General features: G+C 38.3%; 1 protein-coding gene across 3 annotated transcripts in view; it reads left to right on the plus strand.

Annotated features, from left to right (window-relative positions):
• The window catches only part of fynb (FYN proto-oncogene, Src family tyrosine kinase b), a 100,302-nt gene that overhangs the window by 65,433 nt on the left and 13,689 nt on the right, over positions 1–21,180 (plus strand). Inside the window, exons 4-9 of one of the 3 annotated variants that reach the window (XM_077220234.1) lie at positions 9,688–9,784; positions 13,247–13,345; positions 14,835–14,938; positions 15,721–15,870; positions 18,756–18,920; positions 19,928–20,083. In XM_077220234.1, coding sequence (XP_077076349.1) covers positions 9,688–9,784; positions 13,247–13,345; positions 14,835–14,938; positions 15,721–15,870; positions 18,756–18,920; positions 19,928–20,083 — 771 coding nt within the window. The remainder of the gene's footprint in view (positions 1–9,687; positions 9,785–13,246; positions 13,346–14,834; positions 14,939–15,720; positions 15,871–18,755; positions 18,921–19,927; positions 20,084–21,180) is intronic. The other 2 variants (XM_077220235.1, XM_077220236.1) reach the window with 2 other exon arrangements.

Raw genomic sequence — 21,180 nt, forward strand, 5'->3', positions numbered from 1 at the left:
GACACTCTATGCACTTTTTAAAGCAAGATTCTATTCTGTGGCATTTCCTTCCTAATAATGAACTTCGTCAATAGCAACGCATTACAGGGTTTTACAGTTTTTCTTAAAGCTTGGAGCTAGGGAGGAGCCCTAATGGAGCCCCGCCCCCCAATTTTACCCATTGTTCATAATTAACCAGCACACATTTAAATTATAACAATTGGTAAATCTGATAAATGACAGAGCAATTCATCACATCAAATATTCTCTTTAATGTTATATTGCAAAATTACAAATATACAAAAATTACAAAAATATAACAAATTGCTCTAAACAGTTTGGAAAAACAAATATTTTTACAGTGTGAAATGTGTCTAGTCGAAATGGTATAATGATTTATTGTATGATATAAAATATTACCCAGAGCACTCTGCTTTAATAGGCTACATGTAGCCTTAATGTAACTAGAATGACTATTAATACAGTATAATATATAATTTAAAATAAAATGAAGAAATACATCTTCATTCCTTCCCATAACATTTCCCTTAGTTTCAGATAACGTAAGCTAGCCAAGCTGAGCCAAAACTTCTGGCCTGGTTGCAAAGTAGTTGTAGAGTTTTGACTGCATCAATAATAATGTATACGATGGGCTATATATTAAATGTTCTAGCCTAAAAATGTTAGAAGAGCTTTCTTCCAACTTACCTTCTCCATCACGAAATGTTCGCGTGATGTTGTTGGTTACCTAGTAACGAACGTGCGGTGAATCAGTATATATATTGTTTACAGAGTTTGATAATATTGTTGTAATCATCTTGTCTGGATGAGTTTTGTATGCTGTAAAAACTGGATTTAACAGGTAAGATTTAAAACATTAATCTCAATTCAATATGTCCCCGTAATTATGTGGTAAAAATAAACTTGCTGAAAACTTTTTGTCGCGGAAGCTTCAGCGGGCACAGCGACCCCCTTGATTTCAACGGAGAAACGTGAAACCCAAATAGAAGCACTCACTTCCTGATGGCTGACCGTACTGTGCAGGCTCAAACACATAGACAGTAAAATAAATGGACACAGCGACCGCTTTGATTTCAACGGAGAAAACTGAAGCCTATTAAAAGCACTCACTTCCTGATGGCTGAGCGTACTGCGCTGGCTCAAACTGAGATTGACGACAGTCTTACTGTTGTAAATCTTCTAGTAGCTGTGCCAAGACAAATTTGAATCACCTAATTCCTCAAAAACGTTGTTGAAATATTTTGTCCCGTTGCTTTTATGGACTCTCTATCTATGGGCTTCTCCCTTGACTTTATTTCTCTATGTCCCCCCGATTGCCTCATAGACAGTAAAAGATTGCCTGCAAGCTTTTCCTCCTGTCTATACGGTAATTTCTCTAATGTGCAACAAGAGTCTTGTGGTTATGACGCAATCGTTAGCCTATTTTTACAAAAACGGCTACGGGGCCATAACGTAAGATACAAAGTAATGGAGCCTTTTATACATTGTCGTGTTTCTTTAGAAATAAACAATGGAGAAATTAAGTCTTTGGACGCCACAGATGTAAAGTTATTCGCTGTCAAAGTGATGCCAAAAATGAATGGGATCAATTGAATGGTAAAGTTCTGCTACAATGGTGGCCCCCAGGAGGCTTCAGTTTCCGGCTGATGGATTACCCCCTTGTTATTTCCCAGACGTAGTTTTGGTATTGAGGTCAAAGTTAACTTGCCTTGCGTTCGCTATACAACAGTGTGTGATGGTCACACAAGATGACTCGGCAGATTTGAAGTGTTTCCATCTATTGCAGTGACTTTTTTTTGTGCATGTTCTGCAGACAGGGTGACCATCCTCGATTAAGTTTCCCTGAGGACTTTAGAAAAAGCCAAAAAAAAGGCTGAAAAATCTCCTGAGCACGGTCACTGGCATCCGTGATTCCTTCTCGAATAAAAAAAGAAAAAACAACATTGCACTGCGTCAGACTGTTGCTGGCTGGACAGGATTTATGTTATTAAAATCTCGATTATCAAACATGATTTTAATGATAATTCGATTGTAAAAGAATACTAAGTCAGTACATTTTATCGTGGTTTATAGTGAAACCGGCAATCGTCCCATCTCTAAGTTGAATACAAAGAAAAAATAATTAAGAGGAAAATAATTATGTCTGAAAATAAAATGTGAAGAAAATTGACAGCTTATTCAGTCAAACTGATGGATAAGGATTATTTGTAGTGCAACCTTGTAGTTTGCATTTAATGTTATCAAACAGCTAATAATGTGTTGCTAATGCTACACAAACCATGTTCCCGTTCGCCATCTCAGTCTGCCTTCTAGAAATCAGCATCCTTAGAAACGCTTTGAACAACTGAAAAGCATATAGGTCATCATAATATCGTAATATACATCATATATAATTCACACGCTATATTTCTAAATGTACCCGATTTTTCATATTAACAGAAAAATATACCAGGATAACCCGTCTTCTTTTGAGACTCCCCTGCTAGTTCACTGTTTATGATATGCTGTCCGCACGTTGATCTGATTGGTTGCAAGGTAGTTTGTGACGTCAGAAACACCAGCGATTTCAAACCGTGTTTGAACCATGTTGTCTTTGGTTCACTGCAGTTTTAAAGAGGAAATACTCAGCAATGGTGTTGACATGAATTTGCACATTGTTTTGTCTTAAAGCATATTAAAAACACCACATAGACATATAAACAACATTAAAAACTTGATTGTTTACCACAGGGGACCTTAAGAACTGTCCACTGTTCGATTGCATTGCAAAAAAAAAAAAAAAAAATGGAGCCCTTTATTTAGCTTATTCTTTCAAATCTAGTGTGACCTCTGATTGGTTATGAGATTGCCAAGATTTATAACGATTGGTCATCACTATCATCACCATCAATTATGGCTTATGGCCTCAGACTGCTAAGTGTTGAATGTGAGCCCATTGAGGTTGATTGCTTTACATCCCTGTCTTACTGAGTATGTGCTTAATGACAGATTTTAGGATTGGGTTCATCTAATGAAGGGTTTGGTTTGCTTGTGTTCCATTACTCTGGTTCCATGTCATGACCAAATTTCTCAAATCTTGTGGGAATCATTTGAGGCAAAGACAGTTATACAGACAAAGTGAAATCAAAATGACAATAGTGAAGATGACTTTGCATTGCCAGACCAGACAAATGTTCCCCATACCAATCCCACACAACTTTGTTAATAATATCCCATCGGGAGAGGTGTGGCTTTCAGTTTCCTTTAGACCAGACATCATTAGTGTGTGTGTAGGTATGTGTGTGTTAGCTGCTTTGAAACAACCTATACTTTTAAAAGCGCTATATAAATGAAGGTGACTTGATTTGTGTATACTGTGCTGGACTTGAATCAGCTGAAACAGTTTTGACTCCTGAAATGGCTCCTGAAAGGCCCTAATTGCAGGTCTTGAATGTCATTCGAATCTGTCTGAAAGCCTCCGCAGACCAAAATGGCTTTTTCTTTCCCAGTGCTCACGTTGCACTATGTTGTTGTCCATTTCCAGGATATAAAGTATGCTTTAATTTATTCTTAATCCTCATGGTGCTGATTCTCTCTCTCTCTCTCTCTCTCTCTCTCTCTCTCTCTCTCTCTCTCTCTCTCTCTCTCTCTCTCTCTCTCTCTCTCTCTCTCTCTCTCTCTCTCTCTCTCTCTCTCTCTCTCTCTCTCTCTCTCTCTCTCTCTCTCTCTCTTTCTGAGCGGAAGTTGGGTGAGTGGATGTGATACTGGGAGCGTGGTTTTTGTGTGTGTTTTTTTCTATCTTTTTTCTATGTTGTTTTAGTTTTTATTTAAGATATTAGTTTATCGTTAGTGGTGTGCTTTAAGTGGGTTAGTTTGTTGGTGGCGGCGGCAACCTGTGTCACCGGGAGTCATGCCGGTTCGCGGTGTGGGAAGCGTGGGCTGGAAACACTCACGCGTCGACATCCTTTTAAACTTTGTCCAACTATAGACTGTTCTGTGGAGGATTGCGCTCTGGCAGTCGGAGTGATTGTTGGATATGATAGCGTTAAATCCGCGTCTAGGATGAACAACGGAGTTGTGATTTTTGTTGATAGCTTTGACAAAGTTGCTACAATTGTTGAACAGGGTGTAACGGTCAAAGCTATCTTGGTTCAAGCGGTGCCGCTTGTTAATCCGGCAAAAAAGATAATTTTGTCGCAAGTCCCTCCGTTCATTAGTAACGAAATATTAGAGAGGGAACTTTCGAGACATGGACAGCTAATGTCTCCGATTAAAACAATTGGCCTTGGCTGTAAATCTCCGCATTTGAGACATGTTGTTTCTTTTAGAAGGCAGGTTTTTATGATTCTTAAAAACAACAATGAAGAATTCAATTTAGTGTTCAAGTTTAGAGTGGATGATTATGATTACAATGTTTATGTGACGTCAGAGAAAATGAAATGTTTTGGATGTGGAATGGAGGGTCACCTTATACGATCGTGTCCAGAAAAATTCCCTGCTGAAATTAATAATAAGACAATAGAAATGGGTGAGTCAAGTAAATCTCAGAGACAAAAAACAAAATGAATTAAATGAACTTCAGGGTCAAAAATTGGGCAAAACAAACAAATTACAAGGACAAAAACAGGGTGAACCAGATGAAACTCAGGGACAAAAACAAAGTGTATCAAATGAAATTCAGGGACAAAAACAGAGTGAATCAAATGAAACTCAGGGACAAAAACAAAGTGAATCAAATGAAATTCAGGGACAAAAACAGAGTGGACCAAAACATTCTCAGGGACAAAAACGGATTGAATCAGAAGGAATAAAATCGAAAAAATCACACAAAGCTCAGAAGCTTGAACAAAATATAGGGTCAACAAAGAAAAATGAGGAGTTTTTTCAGGCTCGCTCTCCAGTTGAGAACAATCAACATTGTGAGATGGAAGAGGTGGCCAATTATAGCGCTCAGAAAGAAGAAGAGGAGGTAGAGTGTTCTTTGACTGAAGGAAGTGAGATGCTAGTGGATGACAAATCTGACAAAGATAATGTAAAGAAAAGAAAAAGTAAAGATGGTTTTCAATCCTCTGGAAAAATGGGGAATTTTCCTCTTCATGGTTGCTCCCAGACTCCTTATAGTGATGGTGAGGGAGAATCTGATGTAGACTCTATAGTGTCCTCGCAATCTTTGCTCCTGGAAGGAGGTGGCTACACTATGTTGAGTATTAAGAAGTTTCTTGAGAGAACTAAAGGAGCTAGGAATGTTAAGCTTGAGTGTGCGTTTCCTGATCTGAAACTTCTCATTGATTCAGTTAGGAATTTTCAAAAACGTTCTGAAAGCGCAGGGGAGAAAGTGTTTACTGATCAAGAATTTTATCGTCTGAAGAAACTTGTTTTGAAGGTTAAAAGACAGCTAGAAGATGGCGAATATGTTTAGTTTTTCAAATTTGTTTTTTCTTTGTTTCTCTTTTGGTTTTCTTTTTTTCTTTTTTATGAGTGAGTTAAAAATTTGCCGTCTAAATTTGAATGGAGCTAGAGATGAAAGAAAAAGAGCTTCATTTTTCAGACTGCGCTCCCTTAAAAAATTGGACGTTATCTTTGTACAAGAGACACACAGTACTGTTGATAACGAAGTTGATTGGAAGAGAGAATGGGAGGGTGATGTTGTTTTAAGTCACAAAACTAGTAATAGTTGTGGAGTGGGTGTTCTTTTTTCCAAAAGTTTTAATCCTCATTCTGTTGAATATGAAGAGTTTATTAAAGGTCGATTGTTAAAAGTAATCGTAATGTATGAAAATGTACAACTTGTATTCATCACTGTATATGCTCCAGCTGTTGGTAAAGAGAGATTGATTTTTTTGGAAAATGTAAATGATGTTATTAGAGATTGTAATGATAAAGAGCTTTTATTTATAGGCGGAGACTGGAATTGCACAGAGAGTAGACTTGACAGGAATCATGTAGAGCCTCAGCCTGCCTCTCGCACCCGTCTAGTTCAATTAGTAGAGACTCATGAGTTACATGATGTGTGGACAGGGTTGCATGATAATCAAAGTCAGTACACCTTGATTCATTGTAAAGACAATTTATTGTCTATGGCCAGACTTGATCGTATTTATTGTTTTAAATATCATTCTAATGTTGTTAAAAACTGTTTTATTAGTCCTGTTGGGTTTTCTGATCACTCACTCGTTGTGATTTGTGTTTTTCTGAAGTGTGTAAAGCCTAGTAGTGCCTATTGGCATTTCAATACAGCTTTACTAGAAGATAACAATTTTAAAGAAGTTTTTGTATCTTTTTGGAAAAATCATCAAAGTACAAAAAATGATTTTATGTCTTTACAACAATGGTGGGACTTTGGAAAAGTTAAAACAAAACAGTTGTGTCAGCAATATAACTGTAATGTTACCAAAGTTTTATTGCAGTCTGTGAAAGTTCTGGAGGCTGAAGTAGAAGAACTCCAGGTTTTGGCTGAAGCCTCAAAAGATCAATGTTATCTTGAAGCTCTTGAGGTCAAGAAGTCTGTGTTAGCGAACATGCTTGGGGTCTCAGCACAAGGGGCTCTTATTAGGTCCCGGTTTAAGAATGTGGCAGAAATGGATGTTCCATTACACTATTTTTTTGGTTTGGAGCGAAAAAATGGTCAAAACCGATATATTCACAGTTTAAAGTCTGACTCTGGACATGTGTTGTCTGATCATACTGCTATTCATAAGCATGCTGTCAGTTTTTACTGTGATTTGTACAAATGTGAACACCAAGAGGACCAGATGTTAGCTCAGAGGTTTTATTCTAGTCTTCCCCAGGTTAATCAAGAAAATAATGTTGTGCTGGAAGCAGATATTTCCCTGGGTGAACTGCATGTAGCTTTGCAGAGTATGCAGAGCAGGAAAACTCCTGGACTAGATGGTCTACTTGTTGATTTGTATAAGTTTTTTTGGTTTACAATTGGGGAAGATCTTTTGGCAGTGCTGAAGGATAGTCTAGCCACTGGACGTCTGCCCTTAAGTTGCAGAAGGGCAGTTCTTACCCTGCTGCCAAAAAAAAGGTGATCTGCAGCTCATAAAGAACTGGAGACCTGTGTCCCTGCTTTGTACTGACTATAAGCTACTCTCCAAAGTCTTGGCAAGCAGACTTAATAAAGTGATGGAACAAGTTGTTTTGCCTGATCAGACCTACTGTATCCCTGGCAGGCTGATTTCTGATAACATCGTTCTCATTCGAGACTTGTTAGAAATCTCTAAGCTTTTTGGTCTTCAAATGGGGATTTTTTCTATTGATCAGGAGAAAGCGTTTGACCGTGTTGAACACGAATAATTATGGCAAACAATGTGTGCTTTTGGGTTTACTTCTGGTTTTATCAATAAGATTAAGACTTTGTATTGTGATGTTCAGAGTGTTTTAAAAATCAATAGTGTTTTGAGCGCTCCTTTTCACGTCCAGCGGGGAATTAGACAGGGCTGTCCTCTCTCGGGCATGTGATATTCTCTGGCTTTTGAACCACTATTACATCGACTTAGATCTGTCTTACAAGGTGTGATTTTACCAGGGTGTAATATACCTTTAAAGTTATCTGCATATGCAGATGATTTAGTCATTATGGTTGATAGTCAACAAGATATTGATATGCTAACAAATGTTATAGTTCAATATGGTATCATTTCTTCAGCTAGAGTAAACTGGAGCAAAAGTGAAGCTCTCTGTATAGGAGTGATGGAAAAAAAGTTTAATTTGCCGGTGGGATTAAATTGGAAGACAGAGGGGGGGTTAAAGTACTTTGGTGTATTTCTGGGTGAAGAAACTTTTGTCCTTAAAAACTGGGAAAATGTTCTTGAAAAGACTAAAGGTTGTTTTCCCAGATGGAAGTGGATTTTACCGAAAATGGCTTATCGAGGTTGAGTTCTTGTCATTAACAACCTGATTTCATCCACTTTATGGCATCGTCTAGCATGTGTAGATCCTCCTCCAGATTTGCTGTCAAAGATCCAGGCGCTTGTTGTCGACTTCTTTTGGGATCGTCTGCATTGGACACCTCAAAGTGTGTTATTTTTGCCGAAAGATGGAGGACAAGGCTTAATTCATCTGAATAGTAGAGGAGCAGTTTTCAGTTTGTGCAGAGGCTTCTGTGTGGTCCTGCAGACCTCGTGTGGAGGCCGTTGGCATGTACTATTCTGAACCAGCTAGGTGGACTTGGCCTTAACAGAACATTGTTTCTGATGGACTTAAAGCAGCTCAACACCAGTGGATTGCCAAGTTTCTACCGTGGACTGTTAAAAGTCTGGAATCTGTTTAAAACGGAGAGGACAGAACATCACAGTTCTCTGTATTGGCTTCTCCAAGAGCCAGTTGTGTATGGGACCCGTTTGGGTGCAACCTGCCACATAGGTCCCAGTTTACTCAAGCAGTTCTGCTTGTCTAATGTTGTGACTTTGGGACATGTGATTCACTTTACAGGTGCAAACATGGACAATGCTTTTCTCCTTGCTTCTCATTTAAAAGTGCATTCTATTCGCATAATTTTGTTGCTCAAAAAGTGGAAAGATGCTTTAACAGATGGTGAACGTACATTGTTGCATTTTTATTGTGATGGTTCTGTTCAATATAGTGTTGATGATACTTTTCCTTTGGTGAAGGTTCTTCCAGACTTTAAGGACTGTACTGGTTTTTTTTTAGAAACCAATAATCCCTGTCTTTCTATTCATAATGCTGATAAGAAATTGCTATACAGATTGATTGTTAAAATTTTGAACAAAGATAAATTAAACTGTAGAGTTGACACTCCATGGAGAGCTCGCTTAGGTCTGATAGACGGTGTTGGACCTGAATGGAGGGCGCTGTATAAACCACCATTGTTGAAGAAGGTTGCTGATCTGCAATGGAGAGTTTTACATACAGCTGTGGCTGTTAATTCTTTTATCTCTGTGTTAGACCCTGATATTAATCATGACTGTCCTTTTTGTGCTCTGCGTGAAACAGTTTTTCATTGTTTTATAGACTGTTGTCGTCTTGTGCCGCTGTTTTCTATGTTGAAAGATCTTTTTAAATAGTTTGGTGTCGTTTATTTCCAAGCAGTTGTTTATTTTAGGTCACAGGTATTCCCAAAGAAAGAGGGAGCAGTGTCAGCTCTTTAATTTCATTTTGGGAAGAGCAAAGATGGCTGTGTACATGAGTAGACGAAATAAGGTTGAAGGATCTACAGATGATGATGCTGTTTTTGTATTTGTCAAAATGTTGAAATCGCATGTAAGAATAGACTTTAATTATTACAGTTTGATGATCTTGGAAAATGTTCCAATATTTGGTGTCACAAGGATGTGCTCTGCTCTGTTGTAGAGAACAATCTAATTTTCAAGAATGTGTTGATTTAATGTGATTTTATTTGAGTGTTGTTTTTTACAACTGTTCTAATAAAGTATTTGTAAAATTTCAAAATTTCTCTCTTTCTCTCTCTCACTACAGGGGGACTTTAAGTGCGTTCAGTAACATTTAGTGTTTCACAAACAAGTGCAGAGGCTACTGAAAAGAAAACGTGCAACATATTGCACCCTATTTCTACAGGTGTCATGCTGAAACTCTGTACTGCTTCCTTCTGTGCTTCTGATGCTTTTCTTTTCTCTCTTTCTCTCTTTCTCTCTTTCTCTCTCTCTCTCTTTCTCTCTCTCTCTCTCTCTCTCTCTCTCTCTCTCTCTCTCTCTCTCTCTCTCTCTCTCTCTCTCTCTCTCTCAGGTGTGACTCTATTTGTTGCTCTCTATGATTATGAGGCTCGTACTGAAGATGATCTCAGCTTCAGGAAAGGAGAGAAGTTTCAAATCATCAACAGCACGTAAGTCAAAGACCTGAAACATAAGCTATTTTTTTGAATGGATTACTAGTTCACTACTTACTGATTTAATCTGAATCATGTCAAAGTTCCTTTAAGGCAAGTCAGTTCACACGCTATTTTAGTAACACCCCCAGACAGTAATTTTTAGCCATGCAAGAACAAATTCTACTGTATGTACTTGAATAGAGAAACACAGAAATCCAACCCAAACCCCATTCCTAAACATAACCGTCTGTGGGGTCATATCGAAAAAGAATGAATGAAATTAGACACAAATTTGCAGAACTGCCATGAGTGTGTTGATAAAACAACTAATATGCTAATATGCATATGCTTTATTGAATAAACACAGACAATTGGCTCTTTTAACTGTAAGTTGAAACTTATTTTCCAACAGCTAGCATATAGTGTTATTTCTTTCATTTAATATATACAACCCCAAATCAGAAAAAGTTGGGACATTTTGTAAAATGCAATAAAATCAAGAATATGTGATTTATTCATTCTATTTAACCTTTTATTAGCTGACAAAAGTACAAAGTAACGTTTTCCAATGTTTTCACTGACCAACATAATTGTATTTTGTAAATATGAACAAATTTTGATTTTGATGGCTGCAACACACCCCAAAAAAGTTGGGACAGAGGCATGTTTACCACTGTGTCACATCACCTTTCCTTTTAAATACACTTTTTAATCATTTGGGAGTTGAGGATATTAATTGTTGGAGTTTTGCTAGTGGAATATTTGCCCAATCTTGTCTGATACAAGACAGCCGCTCAACAGTCTGTGGTCATCATTGCCTGATTCTCCTTTTCATAATGGGTCATACATTTTCTATAAGAGACATATCCGGACTGCAGTAAACAGGCAGGCACATCCCTTCTATGGTGCAGAGTGTCTAGAAACCACTCAGTTTTAGCACGTGCAGAATGAGGCCTGGCATTGTCTTGTTTCCCAGGAAAGATGTCATCTTGATGGCAGTTTATGTCTCCATACAATCCAAATGCATGCCTCCATGTCAATGGTACCTTCACAATAATGCAAGTTATCCATACCGTTTGCAATGATGCACCTCAATACCAGCACAGATGTTTGCTTTTGCACCTGTCGCTGGTGAAAGTCTGGTTGGTCCCTTTCGTCTTTGGGACTGAGAACTCGGTGTCCATTTTTTTCCAAAAACAAGCTGAAACATGGACTCATCTGACCACAGCACACATTTCCAATGTCTTCTAGACCATCTGAGATGAGCTCAGGCCCAGAGAACTCGCCGGCATCTCCACATAGAACTGATGTAAAGCTTTCTCCTTGCGTAACAGAGATTAAAGTGGCATTTCTTGATGCAGCGTCAGACTGTTCAGTGAAAATGGTTTTCCAAATTACTCCTGAGCACATGTGTCTGTATTTAACGGATTAGCATGATGGTATCTTGTGCAATGCCATCTGAGGGCTCAAAGGTCACGCACATTCAACAGGTCTACTGCCTTGCCCTACAAAGACTGAGATTTCTCTGGATTCCCTGAATCTTGTGACAATATTATGTATGGAAGATGATGAAAGCATAAATGATGATGAAGATGATGAAAGCATAATCTTGCATTAAGAAATGTGATTTTTTAATTATTTGACAATTCTTTCAAGATATATGGCACAAAGTGATGAGCCATGACCCATCTTTGCTTAAAATGACTGAGAAGCACTTTTACACCCAAACACGATACCCTCAACTATTACCAATTCACCTGCTCATTGTGGACTGTTTCAAAAGTAGGATAATCCAATTTGGATAATCTTTTCACTTTTATTTGGTCTCTGTCCCAACTTTTTTGGGGTGTGTTGCAGCCATCAAAATCAAAATTTGTTCATATTTAGAAAATACAATTATGTTGGTCAGTGAAAACATTGGAAAAGGTTTCCTTGTACTTTTGTCAGCTAATAAAATGTTAAATAGAATGAGCAAATCACAGATTCTTGATTGTATTGCATTTTACAAAATGTACCAACTTTTTCTGATTTGGGGTTGTGTGTGTGTGTGTGTGTGTGTGTGTGTGTGTGTGTGTGTGTGTGTGTGTGTGTGTGTGTGTGTGTGTGTGTGTGTGTGTGTGTGTGTGTGTGTGTGTGTGTGTGTGTGTGTGTGTGTGTGTGTATATACAATGTTGCGTACAATCTCTGAAACTGTTTCAAATAATGGTGTGCTACATTGTCAAATGACCTTATCACAATGTATGTGCATTGACCATGTTACAGTTGTCATGTAGGATATAAATATTGTTGTTATTGGCAGCCAATCAAGTAATAAGTTGTAACAGGGATTTTATCATAAATGTATTTATCGATTCATCATAAATCATTGCTGATATTACTTCTATTCAACACACTGGATAGGAAAGGTCAAGTTGAGTGCATTGCATTGTGGGAAAACTGTACTTGATTCCTGTGCCCTTCACACTCAATTTTTTTGCACACTTTATGAACTTTATACCACAGAAATTGACATTTTGCAATTCTACCTCCTTGAATTCAAAAGTAGGTAGCAGGCAAGTTTGTAAATAGTAGTAAGCCTGTTTTGCATTGTGTACATTGCCAAAATGTTTTATAGTATAGCACCATCTGCTGGCGGTAATGTAACTGGCACTGCTTAGTACAGCAGGTCTTCTCATGTCATGCTATTACTATAGTGTGTGTGTGTGTGTGTGTGTGTGTGTGTGTGTGTGTGTGTGTGTGTGTGTGTGTGTGTGTGTGTGTGTGTGTGTGTGTGTGTGTGTGTGTGTGGCATGGAAATTATGTTTTGTATGAAGAGCACAGGCTATTTGAGAGAGGAAGATATTGGCTATTGGAGAGGGGTATTACATGAGGGGCATGTTAAAGAGAGAGTAGGATGTTATCGAATAAATGGGACGTTCACAGAATTACAGATCAGCTGTAAGCAGATCGTTTTCCATCTCTGTATGTGAAAGTGTATGTGTGTTGTGGATGTGGTTGTTTGCTTGTGGTGAATTGGCTTTGAAAGGTTTGTAGGGGACAGATGTGACAGATACTGTGATAGAGGGATCATTGTAAATATTGAAGGAAAATGCACACAATCTCTCTCTCCTCCACAGAAGCATTAGTGGTACCTGCATCTGGCCTTTCAGTCTTTCACACAACAACCTGTTTCTGTTTGAAGAGGTAGAAGTATAGTATGTGTTGAGTTTGACATTGTAGTAAGACAGGATTGATGGATGACTGAATGGATGGGTGGCTAGATGGAAGAATGTACTGATGATTGATGAACAAACAGATAAATGGTTGCAAGATGGATTGATGAATGAACGGACAGATTAATGGATGTATTGGATGAACGGATGAGCATACGGCAGGACAGATTCATGGACAAATCTGCAACAAAAAAAAAAATCTTAAGCCTCACCATGACAAGAAAATAACGTGTGTGTGTGTTTTCTGTCTTTCTATTTATGTCAGTGAGGGTGATTGGTGGGACGCCCGCTCTCTCACTACAGGAGGAACCGGCTACATTCCCAGCAATTACGTCGCACCCGTCGATTCAATCCAGGCTGAGGAGTAAGTCTTGGATTTGTGTGTGTGTGTGTGTGTGTTTTAAATACACTTGGCTGTGTTAAGGGTGGGGGTACAGTGATTTCATTCTGTTCACTCCTACTTTAACTAAGAGACCGCTCAGTAAGATGCTTGACAAACCTCAGCCCTCTCTAAATGAATCCAGAGACAGCTGCACTGCAGGGCGGTGCTTGAATGTTATCGCTAGGCAACATTTATGTTGTTGTTGTTGTTGTTTGGGACAAAGTACAGAGACACCTCCCAAAGACTGACCCATGTATTACCATTTTATCAAGCTCAACCATAGCTAAAATGCAAAGTACATTTGAGAAGTCAAATATTAGTAAAAAATGTTATATTTTAAAGTCCCCCTATGGTTAAAATCAAGTTTTTAATGTTGTTCATATGTCTATGTGGTGTTTTTAATATGCTTTAAGACAAACCATGTTCAAATTCATAAGTCAACACCATTGTTGAGTATTTTCTCCTTAAAACTCCAATAAACCAAAAACACGGTTTAAAATCGCTGGTGTTTCTGACGTCACAAACTACCTTGTAACCAATCAGGTCAACGTGTGATCGTCAACGAGTGGACCAGTTATTAGTGTATATTGAAGTATATTGACAAAATTTATGATGCCAACAAGTGGCTATGATAAATTTTTAGAAAACAATTGTCCAGAAAACATGAAAGTGTTCCATTTACATATGGAAATAAAATCTCTGTCAGTAATATACCAGCATCAATTTCAAATAATCGTGACATTATCCCAATCCAATGCACCAATCGTCATCTTAGATGTATTACATCCTATAGATTCCTATTGGAATGGCTGGATTCTGCCTTTGAAATTCCACTGAGCAACAGTAAATGTGACTGCATCTTGAGTTATTTTACCCAAAACGACACCAAAATATATTAATATTAATATATATAATATATATAAACTTTACGTTTGTTACTACCTTTCAGACACAATATATTTTTTAGACAGCAGGTAACATTTTTTTGCTCTAAACGAAATGTTTAATTATGTTGATTTCACCTGTGATGTCTTGGGTTACACTTTGTGTTAATGATGTCAGTTTTTTTCATCATTACATTTTTATAAACCAGACAGATGTCAGATACTGGCTCAGTCTAACACGCTTAACTTTAACCAGAGGGAGATGCTTGAGTGATGCAAGTTTGCAGATGTTGTCTGCATTTTTTCTGATGTCTTTTGTAAGGCCTTTTTACATATACAGCTGTAAAAACTTTTCCCAGCCATCCTTTTTTCTTTTTTTGATTGAGTTTACATATGTTCCTAGATAAACATTCTCTCAATCTTAGGATTTTGACGTTATGAATAACATAAATACAGTAAAATGTTTAGAAAGAATGCATTTAATCTGTTATATAAACAGAAAGATCCGAGCAGTCCTGACTTAATCAATAGTATTAAGACAATGTAGACTTGGTATTCTGATAATTTCCTCTTTCTCTGTCTTTCAGCTGGTATTTTGGAAAGTTGGGGCGTAAAGATGCAGAGAGGCAGCTTCTTTCAACGGGGAATCTGCGTGGAACATACCTGATCCGTGAGAGCGAAACCACTAAAGGTAATAAACAGCACGCACTTACTGTACACCGTATACTGGGTTACTCAAAAGTTTACTGTTTACTGCTCTTAGGGGTGCGATTCATAAAGAATTTAAAAAATTTATTCTGGTTACGATTCTAATTTGTCTTAAAGAGTCAGTTCACCAGAAAATGTAAAATTCTGTCATCATTTAGTCACCCTTATGTCTCGTAAAGGTCGATGGGTTCCAGTGTTGTTTTGGATTTTCTTTGTGTGGCCAAAAAAGTTGAAACATTCTTCAAAATATAAAAGAAAAGATATTTCCATTGCCAAATGGTCAATGATCATTTCAATAAAAAAGCATTTAAAACTATTTATTTTTAGAGGCGGCAAAAATGCAATCGTGTAATTGATAACTATGTATTATGCAAAATGTGGTAACATATTTCAAAGATTTATATTTATTTGAGAAAATACTAGTGACAGACTATTCTATAATTACACTGGGTACTTGTTAGTTTTGATTTACTTAAAAAGAAGAACTTTTAAAAGAAGCCACTGAAAAAGTAGAGCATGAAAACCCCGTCACTCCCATGATACACGAATGATGTAATAGAGTCAGTCTCATTAATAGCTGAAACTACTTAAATATTTGAATACATTTGCATATTGTGAGAATCATTCACAGAACTAACATCCTTCTTTTCCATTACTATTTAAACAACGGAACCAGTTCTGATAAAGAATTGGTTCACCATCTACTGCATTGCCCATTCCTACACTGCACTACAGCAATGCTTCTGTTGTGTGTCTGTGTGGCAGGTGCCTTCTCTTTGTCCATCCGGGACTGGGACGATGTGAAAGGGGACCACGTGAAACATTATAAAATCCGTAAACTGGACAGTGGAGGATATTACATCACCACTAGAGCTCAGTTTGAGACTCTTCAACAGCTGGTCCAGCATTACACAGGTAACACACACACTTCTCATTCCACAGACCCAACACACAAAAAAACACTTGCAGAATTGTTGCATGTGATTTATTGTTTTAACTCAAGATAATTTTTAGATGCCTGTTAGAGTTATAAAGGCATGGTTATAACTTATATCCCATAATGCCACTTAACAGTGCTTCTGCAGCTCCCTTCAGGAGACAGCACTGCTCCAGTCAGTCAGAAAACCTCAACTGAGAAGTGCTTACTCGCTCTCTCAATAGGATGTACTTTGTCTATGCTCCAGTTAACATATTGACCGTTAATACATCGAGTATGAGTCGTATGGATTTTAGATAGCGTGTGCATTTTGCTTCTTCCATGACCTCTCATATTGAGCCCAGAGAACAAACATGCACACAGATACTCATAATAATACATTCATCAGGATGAGCTGAACTGTGTATCAGTAGCTCTGTTGATGCTACTCTAAGGCTGTGTTTGCTTTAGCTTAACACTTTCTCATTGTTGTCCGGCTTCAGTTTCAGCAGCAGAAACTTGTGTTTGTCTTGGTGCAGCAGTGCATTTGAAAGCAGACTCTGCAGTCTGTTTCACTTTTGCTTCGATTGCTTGGTCCAAGCCTTAGGGCTGTTCCACCAGCTACCTCCATTCCCAGGTCAGGTTTCACATTACTTTACAATGCAGATGCCCCAAATAATACAATGTCAGCTGCTTACTACTGTAGCTGGGGAACAACTTGGAGTGGGGGAAAATCTGTTCAGTAATACATGGACTCAAATGATTCTGCATTTACTAACAAAAATGTATTAAAATGATTAATCATACGTTTTTTAAAATCTTATTCAGGACAATACATTGCAGATACAAATATGTGTGACAGTCTGCACACTGTAGACGGATGTGTATGACAGTTGCGCTTTCACATAAGCGTTGCGTTTTTTTAAACCGCCGTATTGAGTTAAAAAAAATTCAACTTTTACTCGCAGCACCGCTCACCAATGTCAGTTCCAAAACAGTGGACCAATCAGAAGACCCCGGAGGCGGGGCAAGTGTTGCAAGCTTCTGTTATTTCCATTATTGCATCATGTCTCAAAATCACATCTCGAGACCCTCGCATTCTGCGCTGCGGCTTTTTTAAACCGTTCCTGAGTGCTGCATCTCACGTTTTTATATGCGTTCTGTGTGAACGGCCCCTTACACTGCAAACAAAATTAAAATGATGTCATCATTCGCTCATCCTCATGTCATTCCAAACCCGTAAGACTTTTGTTCACCTTTGAAACACAAATGAAAATATTTAATGAAATCAGAGAGGTTTCTGTCCCTCCATTGAATTGCTATTACACCAAAATGTTAACACTTCAAAAAGTTTGACACACTCAAACTGATTTAAAGGTTTTTTTCACATATAAATATTGATCAACACACATTGCTTGATGCATAGGAGCAATGATATTTGTTCTCATGTGTCACAAGTAATTACTTTTACAAATAATGAAGTTTTGGACTTTCAATGAAGTGACAGAAATTCAATTTAAAATATCTTCTTTTCTGTTTTGAAGATGATTGAAAATATTTTGGCTTTTCAACGACATTAGGGTATTGATTACATAATTTTCAGTTTTTTGGTGAACTAAACCTTTATAAAATGCATTATACCATAATAGGATAATTATATGATTACTTTAGTACCAATTTTGACCCATATTGAACACCAGAACTTAAAATGTACTTGTGTGAGGCATCTTGTCATGTTGCAAAACTTTAAATCAAAGTGCTTGCCAAACCAACTTTGACGCCAAACTCAAGTCCGCACCAGAAAAAAAGTATGAACCCGATGTCATCATCACACTTTTATTGCCATGTGTGAGAAGATCATGTTGTGTTGATGGCCGGATACATGCTCGGGTTCCTCGAGCTCAGAGCAGATGGTACTCAGAGACCGATTCCTGAAATCACTCTTCTATTGGTGCCAAGTGTTCTGTTATCTCAGCTTCACAGTCCGGAGTAAACATTGCTGATGTGTTGTTGGAAAATTAACACATTAACCATTTGTTAAATGTCAAAACATGTCCAACTGGCATGCCCAACACTATTGGCAATCAATGAAGGGAAAACATCTTAAAAGATGCTATAAGACTGTTCAGACTGAATGTTTGATTGATAACCATCACTGTTTTTTTCAATCAGTCACCAGGTTTTAGTTATTGTTGTAGTTATTTTTTTAAAGATCATGTAGGAAAAAAAGTTCTTAAGTCTTTGTCGCACAATAAAGAGTATTTTTGTGCCTTTAAAGTCCCCCTGTGGGCTTTATATGCTTTAAAACAAACCATGTGCAAATTCACAAGTCAACACCATTGCTAAGTATTTTCTCCTTAAAACTGCGGTGAACCAAAGACGGTCTCAAAAATCACTGAGATGCTGTGAGTGAGTGGAGGCGGGTCTCATTTGCATATTCATAGAGCCGCGTATACTAAATGAGTCAAGGGTGTTGTTACTTTCAAGCTATTTTAAGGAAAAACGTTAAAATATGTAATTTTGGTGATCAAAGATAAGTTTCAAGGGATACAATTATTGACTACAGGGGGACTTTAAGAGCGTTCAGTAACATTTAGTGTTTCACAAACAAGTGCAGAGGCTACTGAAAAGAAAACGTGCAACATATTGCACCCTATTTCTACAGGTGTCATGCTGAAACTCTGTACTGCTTCCTTCTGTGCTTCTGATGCTTTTCTTTTCTCTCTTTCTCTCTTTCTCTCTTTCTCTCTCTCTCTCTCTCTCTCTCTCTCTCTCTCTCTCTCTCTCTCTCTCTCTCTCTCTCTCTCTCTCTCTCTCTCTCGCTCTCTCTCTCTCTTTCTCTCTGACATTGTGTATATTTCTCTGTGTCTGTGTGCGTGCTCAGAGCGGGCTGCAGGGCTTTGCTGTCGCTTGGTCGTCCCTTGCCACAAAGGGATGCCAAGGCTCACTGACCTGTCTGTCAAAACCAAAGATGTGTGGGAGATTCCTCGGGAGTCACTGCAGCTCATAAAGCGCTTGGGCAACGGCCAGTTCGGGGAGGTTTGGATGGGTATGGCCCTCCCATTGGTGCTTAACAACAACCGGCCAGAGAGGGAGATGGAGTGAGGTCGAAGTGAGTGCGAAGTCACTTTACAAATGTCTGAATGTGTAAGCTAATATACGGATCTTCCAGGTTTAATACTTGTTCAGCTCTAACGAAAGCATTTGTGCCGAAAAAACACACTTACAGTGGAAGTAAACTGGGCCAGTGTTCTGGAATGTTTAAAAGGCAAAGTTTGAAACTTGTATTTTTGTCTTTATGAAATCAAAATTTACTTTATTTTTTTATGAAATATTGCAGTATTTGTTTAAATGTTTTATCGAAGCACATCATTATCAACAAAATAAATAAATCATGTGCCCTCGTAATCTTTAATCAAAAGACCCCTTACCACGACATCTGATTACGTTCGTTCCAACAACCTGTCACTGAAATCACAGCAATTAGCAAACAACGGCGATCCGACAATCAAGTATATTCCTGATGGACAAAATCCCGCCTATTTCACTATACTGTACATCAGAATAGAGAAGTTTAGCCGATTATAATTTTCATTTCATGATGAATTTAACACTTAAATCATCCAGTAAAACTCAAGTTATAATTAGAGTCATAAAGTTGTCCAGCTCATCCTTTTTGAGCTGAAACTACTTGTCTAGGTGGATCTATAACTACGTTCTTTATAAAAGTTACCTGATTTTTGGTGTTATGCCGTAACAGCAATTTGAATGGCAGGATTTTATCACCTTAGTCTCAAGTCTTGGATGCACTTTTAAAACAATAAGTTCAGTAAGTGCCAACATCAGAACACTAATGTTTTCGTTAAAGCCTATGTTATGTTTAACCTAAAATAAAAGTGAATACAGAAAAGATTGGATCTATTACATCCATCTCTGAAATATTCAGACATCATGAAGTGAGTGACCTTCTCAGAACATCACAGCCACACTCCTTCTCTCTCAGTGCATGTCCTCCGCCGTCCTGCTAGTTAACCCCTCTACTCCTCCCCTCTATAGAGAGTGCAGATGGTTTGTGCTTTAATTTAACCGGCGTGTGCATTGACTACACCCCTGATACGGTGGGACTTAGCCATGATTCCTGGGAAATCGTCCGCGAGTCTCTGACGCTGGACATGAAGCTGGGGGCCGGGTGTTTCGCTGATGTTTGGTGTGGTAAGACAGTCGCCTCCTCTCCCACATTCACTGACATCCACGCAAACTTAGGTTTGAAGTAAAGATTTGGGAGAAGCATTTTCATCTAATCCAGTCATATTGGTTGCTCACCTCATTCCTCATTTTCTCGCAAAGTGTTTGCGTTCCCCTGAGAAACTTTGCGTTCGCTCTCAAAACTTTTGCGTTTTTTGCGAGCGAACGCAAAGTTTCTCAAAAGCAAAAGCATTGAAATATATTTTTTCCTCCCATCTCATATTTTTTCCATCACTATGTCCCTTTTGAGGCTCCGTATCTCGTTATTATGGATAGCAAGCCATTTCTGTTTACCCATACCATGCTCAAGGATTAGATGAACATATGAACTCATCATACACTGAACAAAATTATAAACGCAACACTTTTGTTTTTGCCCACATTTTTCATGAGCTGAACTCAAAGATCTAAGACTTTTTTTATGTACACAAAAGGCCTATTTCTCTCAAATATTGTTCACAAATCTGTCTAAATCTTTGTTGGTAAGCACTTTTCCTTTGTCGAGATAATCCATCCACCTCACAGGTGTGGCATATCAAGATGCTGATTAGACAGCATGATTATCGCACAGGTGTGCCTTAGGCTGGCCACATTAAAAAAAGCCACTCTAAAATGTGCAGTTTTATCACAGCACAATGCCACAGATGTCGCAAGTTTTGAGGGAGCGTGCAAACTGTCAAAAAACGTCTCAGGGAAGCTCATCTGCATGCTCGTCGTCCTCATCGGGGTCTCGACCTGACTGCAGTTCGTTGTCTTAACCGACTTGAGTGGGCAAATGCGTCTGGCACTTTAGAGAGGTTCTCTTCATGGATGACTCCCGGTTTTCAATGTAAAGGGCAGATGGCAGACAGCTTGTATGGCGTCGTGTGGGTGAGCGGTTTGCTGATGTCAACGTTGTGGACCCCATGGTGGCGGTGGGGTTTTGGTATAGACAGGTGTAAGTTACGGACAACGAACACAGGTGCATTTTATTAATGGCATTTTGAATGCACAGAGATACCGTGACGAGATCCTGAGGCCCATTGTTGTGCCATTCATCCACGACCATCACCTCATGTTGCAGC

This window comes from Siphateles boraxobius, unplaced genomic scaffold (genome assembly GCF_051911475.1).
Source record: "Siphateles boraxobius isolate OS27281-9 unplaced genomic scaffold, OSU_SipBor_1 8, whole genome shotgun sequence".
NCBI lineage: Eukaryota > Metazoa > Chordata > Actinopteri > Cypriniformes > Leuciscidae > Siphateles > Siphateles boraxobius.